Genomic DNA, 6,000 nt, shown 5'->3' with positions numbered 1-6,000 from the left:
TGCCCGAATTATAGAATCTTTTTTGTAAGTCTTCAAATGCTATTTTTTTATGTTCAGAAAGACCTTTCTTCGCTACTAACTTTACATTTTTATTACTCCAGCTACTCATTGGAAGGTACTTCGGGTTCAAGATCTGGCCCAGTGGGTAAAACTATTTAGGATATTACTACACCAGAGTCCCGAAAGTGGAAAACAATGGCTCTCAAATATGGGTGGAAAGCCAAAAACTATGGTAAATAAAGATTCTCCTTCCCCTCTTTCAGTCTTACAACATAACTTAGAAACAATTTGTTAACTACTGTTTTGTATCATACAGAACTTCCGAAGGGATCCATTTTGTGTCCCGATATCGAGGCTCTTGATGACCCGGAGGAAGCTCAACGGGTATTGCAAAGTGCCCTTTCCCGGAGGCAAGCTCGTGAAACTGCTCTCGCTTCCGGTGAAGGCACCTCCTCCAAGAGTCCCCAACCTAAAGATAGAAACTGAAGAGAAAACGCACCTCTTCGACTGGGACTCGGGAGAAAAAATCGAAAAGAAAACCAACTAGACCGGCCACAGTGGTCCTCGATGACGAAGAAACCGATGATGAAGTGGTTTCCCTTCAGAGAAGAAAAAGATCTTCATCAGCTCAATCAGGTGCTCAGCCGGGAGAGCTTCAAACTCCACCACCAGAAGAAGTTCAGGGACTTCTAGGGGAAATGGATTTGGTTGAAAATGCTGATTCCTATCGACGCCTCCGGGCGAAGGAGTTCAGTCCCTGACCTTCCTTTACCACCAACTTCTGAGCCGATAACAATTTCCACTCCTTCACCAACTGCTTCCTCTCCACTAGCGCCCTCCGAACAAATAGAAGATACTCCTACTCCACGGTCTCCCGACCATGGAAATTTGGAAAATACTTATTCGGCACCCACTCAAGACCCTCATGGAAAATGAAGTGCCATTCTTTCGGTTTTGAATGAGTGCCATATACTCTCCAAGCCGGTGGAGCATTCCAATTATCTGAAGTCGCTGGCCTCAGAAAAAGATTGGAGAAAATGGACTCTCTTTCTGCGGAGTATCTAATAAATAATAGCATCCATTACTCGGAGCAGGTAGCAATCTTACTTTCTTATATCCTTTTTCAATTTATACTTTGCATTAATAACTTTTGTTCTAACCTTTTTCAGGCCAACCTTCTTGCTTCTGAGGGTATGCAAAGGATGATTCTCGACAAGCAAAAGCTTACTTCGGAACGAGACTAACTTTTAGCCGAACGAAATTAGGTTGCCGAGTGCCTCCCGATGTTGGAAGCAAGAGTTGCTCAAATAGACAATCTCGAGGCTCGGTTACAGCAATCTGAGCAAGATAGAACGGCTCATAGCCAAGAAGCTGAACAGCTACATGAAAACCTTAAGGAAGCAAAGGCTAAGTAGGCTGAATTGCACGACACTATGACTGTTGTTGCTGAGCATGAGTCTGCCTTATGGAGAAAGTTAATAACTTGGAAGTTAACTTACGCTCCAAAACTGAGGAAGCCAATGCTGCCGAGAATTAAAGAGCAAGGATGGAGGATAGGCTTAAAAGAGTAATGGAGAAGAATCAAATTTATGCTGCAACAAATATTGATCTTGATTCGAGAATCAGCATTGTTAAAGCTGAAAATGTAAAGCTTCAAGAGAAGATTGAAAAACTCCGAGCCAATCTCCAAGACCAAAAAGATTCCATTGTCTTCGAAAAAACATATACCATACACCATACGAAGAGAAAGACTTTGGAGTAGGCCAAAGAGGTTATTGCAAACATAGACGAATGAATTTCCAAGGCCCGGGACCTGGAGACAACCGGCCATAAGAACCTTCCTGCTCGGTCCATTGCTTTTGATTCTTTGAATACTAACTCCGAGTATTTGGGAACTGGAGGAGAAACCGAAGAAGATGAAGGCCTTGAACCGGAAGCGGAACAACCTTCTCCCACTAATAAAAACGAAGACTTTTCTCTCCCTTTGGGTTCTGGCAGTAAGAGTCGATGCATATGTTTTTCTTTACTTCTTGTAATTATGCCAAAATATTTTACTATGTTTGGAATTTTAACTAATAAAAGAAACTTTTTGCTTAAGTATTGTGCAAAAAATATTATTTTTCATTTAACTGACAAAGCTTCGGGAATCTTTTCATATCCGATAGCTTTTGATTCCAGGGATAAACACTTCCAGAATATACCCTTTACTATGACGGTTTCATAAGAGAGGGACCTTATGTTTATGGTACTCTTGATGAGGGCGTCTCCTGTTCATTTTGGCTCAAGCATTTGAAGTTTTTGTTAACTTTCAAACGATAAAATAAATTAACTTATCATTCGGACAAGAAATAAGATTAAAATAGAAGGACTTTGATTTATTCCCTCTATCTTTAAAAGTACATTTACATAAACATTCATTTTCTTAAGTAAATAAATCTGCCAATACATGTGACTAACTTGTACGACTTATTCATATGGGACTGATCATGCAGTCTCTGGTCCTGATAAGACATCAATCCCGGTTCTATCAGTCCCTAGTCTCTGTGACACTTTTAGTGTCATGTCATGTCTTAACCCCCCCCCCCCAGTGTTCGGATGCTAAGTATGAGAATTCGAACACTGAAAATCTTGCATTCACTGATGACCTTTCCTTCATAGTATACTTTATATCGCTGCCTCATTAATGGAAAACGCTTGTGGATGGTCAAATAATCTATTTCCAGAGGTTAAAGGAAATTGCTATCGGGCCAAAGATTATTTAACCATCCACAAGCTATTTTCCACATGAGTTGATCTTCACAAAACTATTTATAAGCATGCTAAAGTGAAGGCAATAGAGCACATGGTTGTTGATTCACCAGTGAAGGAACCTAGTGCCTTGACACTAGAAGACTTGTATTTGTCGATGATCCTCCCTTCATAGCATGTTTTACATTGTTGCCTCATTAAAAATATTGCTAGAAAAATCAAATTGGGACAAAAATATGTCGAAGGGAAAAAGAGTGCAGCACATACTTTCAGTATCAGCAAGGATCTTCAGCAATAATACCTTTTGAGGTGAGTCACGTTTCAATTGCTTAGCAATTTAACTCCATCTTGATTTTTTAATTCATATGAACCTTTACCGGTTATAGATGAAACCCGGTAAGGTCCATCCAAGATTCTCGACGTTAACTTCCCGAGTGCTTTGAGTAACCTTCCTCAGAACCAAATCTCCAACTTTGAAATATCGTAGATTTTCCCTACGATTGTAATACCTTTCCATCATTTGCTTTTGTGCCACCATCCTTATATATGCCAAGTCTCGGTGCTCTTCAAACAAATATAGCTTGACCAGCAACGCTTCATTTTTTGTTTCTTCGTTTGCTCGGGAAATCCTAAGGGCCGTTCCCCCACTTCCACCGGTATCAAAGCCTCCGAACCGTATACGAGTGAAAAGGGTGTTTCACCCGTACTCGACTTTTCCTCATGCAATATGCCCATAAAACATCTGGTAGCTCATCTGGCCACTTGCCCTTAGCATCTTCTAACTTCTTTTTAAGGTTTTGAATAATTACCTTGTTGGTTGACTCCGCTTGTCCATTAGCACTCGGGTGGTATGGTGAAGACGTAATTCGTTTGATCTTCAATCCTTCCAAAAACATTGTGATTTTAGAACCTATAAACTGTGGCTCGTTGTCACAAGCAATATCTTTTGGTATTACAAATCGGCAGACGGTGTGGTCCCATATAAATCAATTACTTCTCATTCTCTGATCTATAAACAGTTAAAACCAAAAGAAATCTTACCTTATCGGGCCCTTGTGGTAAGGGACCGACTATGTCCATTCCCCATTTCATGAAAAGGTCACGGTGACACCACTGAATGCAAAAGTTCTGCCAGTTGATGCACTAACTCTACATAGCGTTGATATTTATTGCACTTTTGTACAAACATCTTTGCGTCTTGTTCCATCCAGGGCCAATAGTATCCGGCTCTAGCTAACATGAGAACCGAGTACGCACCGGAATGGTTCCCACAGACTCCTTCATGAACTTCCCTCATCACGTAGTCAGCCTACGATGTCCCTAAACACCGAGCCAATGGTCCTTGGAACGACCTCCTGTATAACTGTCCGTCAACAAGGCAGTAATGAGCCGCCTTGGTTCGTAGTGTCTGGGATGCTTTTGGGTCTTTATGCAATTTTTCATGCCTTAGATATTCAACAAACTCATTCCTCCAATCCCAGATTAAGTTGATTGAATTAAATTCACAGTAGCCGTCCACATCCAACACCGAGTGCAGTTGTTGAACTACCACACCAAAATCAGATCCTTTCATTTCTGTGGACAAACCCAACTTGGATAATGCATCTGCCTCCATATTTTGCTCTCTCGGAATGTGGATGATTGACCACTCCCTGAACTGGGACAGTAACGCTTGAACCTTGCTCAAGTATTGTTGCAAGCGCTCCTCCTTGGTATCGAAATTTCCGTATACTTGGTTTACCACTAGCTGGGAGTCGCACTTTACTTCAATGACATCGGAGCCTAGTCCCCGATCTAGTTCAAGTCTTGCAACCAAAGCCTCATACTCGGCTTCATTGTTAGTTAATGGCATAATTCTATTGGCCTATCTCAGGGTTTCCCCCGAAGGAGTGATTAATACTACCCCGAGACCGGACCCTTTTATATTGGAAGCTCCATCCATAAACAAGGTCCAAACTCCCGATATCAACACTGCTTCTTTAGTAGCTAAAGGCATTAACTCCAGACTAAAATCGGCCACGAAGTTGGCCAAAACTTGTGACTTGATTGCTGTCCTAGGTCTTATATTCAATGTCAAATTCACTAACTTCAACTGCCCATTTAGCCAAGCGACCCGACAACTCAGTCTTATAAAGGACATTCCTTGAGGAAAAGGTTGTCACGACGGCTATTGGATGACATTAAAAATAATGCCTAAGCTTTCGAGAGGCAACTACGAGAGCTATGGCCAGCTTTTCAAGTTGTGGATAGCATGTCTCTGCTCCCGATAATACTTTACTAACATAATAAACGGGAAACTGTGTACCTTCTTCTTCCCGGACCAAAACAACACTTACCACAACTTCCGAGAATCGCCAGATAAATCAGCAATTGCTCACCTTCTCTCAATTTTGACAATAACGGAGGGCTAGATAGGTACCCTTTTAGGTCCTTTATTGCTCGTTGGCATTCTGGAGTCAATACGAAGTCGTTTTTCCTTTTCAAAAGTGAAAGAAATGATGACACTTTTCGGAAGACCTCGATATGAACCTTCTTAGAGCCGCTAAATCTACCGGCCAATCTTTGTACTTCTTTTACACTTGTTAACTGGTCCGGTATATCCTCGATGGCTTTGATTTTATTGGGGGTTTTACTTCGATTCCACTTTGAGAGACTAGAAACCCCAAGAACTTACCGGAACCAACTCCGAAGGCGCATTTCTCCGGGTTGAGCTTCATATTATATTTTCTCAAATCAAATGTCTCTTGGAGATGTTTCAGATAATCTCCTGCATTAAGAGACTTAACTAACATGTCGTCAATATAAAATTCCATTTCTTTACCTATCTGGTTTTCAAACATTTTACTAACAAGCCTCTGGTAAGTGGCTCCGGCATTTTTAAGCCCAAAAGGTATCACATTATAGCAATATGTGCCAAAATTTGTGATGAAATAAATCTTCTCTTGATTTTCTAGGTCTATATTAATTTGATTATACCTGGAATAAGCATCAAGAAAACTCATCAACTCATGCCCGGCCGTAGCATCAATCATTTGATCAATGTTTGGCAACAGGAAAGAGTCTTTAAGGCATGCCTTATTTAAGTCTCTGTAATCAACGCACATCCTAAATTTGTTATTCTTTTTAGGCATTAATACGTTAGCTAGCCAATCCGGGTAACCTACCTCCCGAATTGAACTTATATTAAGTAATCGGGTTACTTCTTCCTTAACAAACCAGTTTCTGACCTCTGCTATCGGTCGTTTCTTCTGC

At 41.0% G+C, this 6,000-nt stretch overlaps 1 protein-coding gene across 1 annotated transcript; it reads right to left on the bottom strand.

The window, feature by feature from the left end:
* Nucleotides 1–4,057: 4,057 nt before the first annotated feature.
* On the bottom strand, nucleotides 4,058–4,600 carry LOC142178165 (uncharacterized). The gene has a single exon (XM_075247495.1). It carries the CDS (start codon nucleotides 4,598–4,600, stop codon nucleotides 4,058–4,060), a length of 543 nt encoding a protein of 180 aa, XP_075103596.1.
* Between the last annotated feature and the right edge of the window lie 1,400 nt (nucleotides 4,601–6,000).

The sequence above is a fragment of the Nicotiana tabacum genome, chromosome 24 (assembly GCF_000715075.1).
Source record: "Nicotiana tabacum cultivar K326 chromosome 24, ASM71507v2, whole genome shotgun sequence".
NCBI lineage: Eukaryota > Viridiplantae > Streptophyta > Magnoliopsida > Solanales > Solanaceae > Nicotiana > Nicotiana tabacum.
Note: the sequence above shows the minus strand (reverse complement) of the source record. Positions and strands in the feature narration are given on the sequence as shown.

Bases quoted from the DNA above. Each gene is read 5' to 3' on its own strand.
- LOC142178165 (XM_075247495.1), bottom strand. From the start codon at position 4,600: ATGCCATTAACTAACAATGAAGCCGAGTATGAGGCTTTGGTTGCAAGA.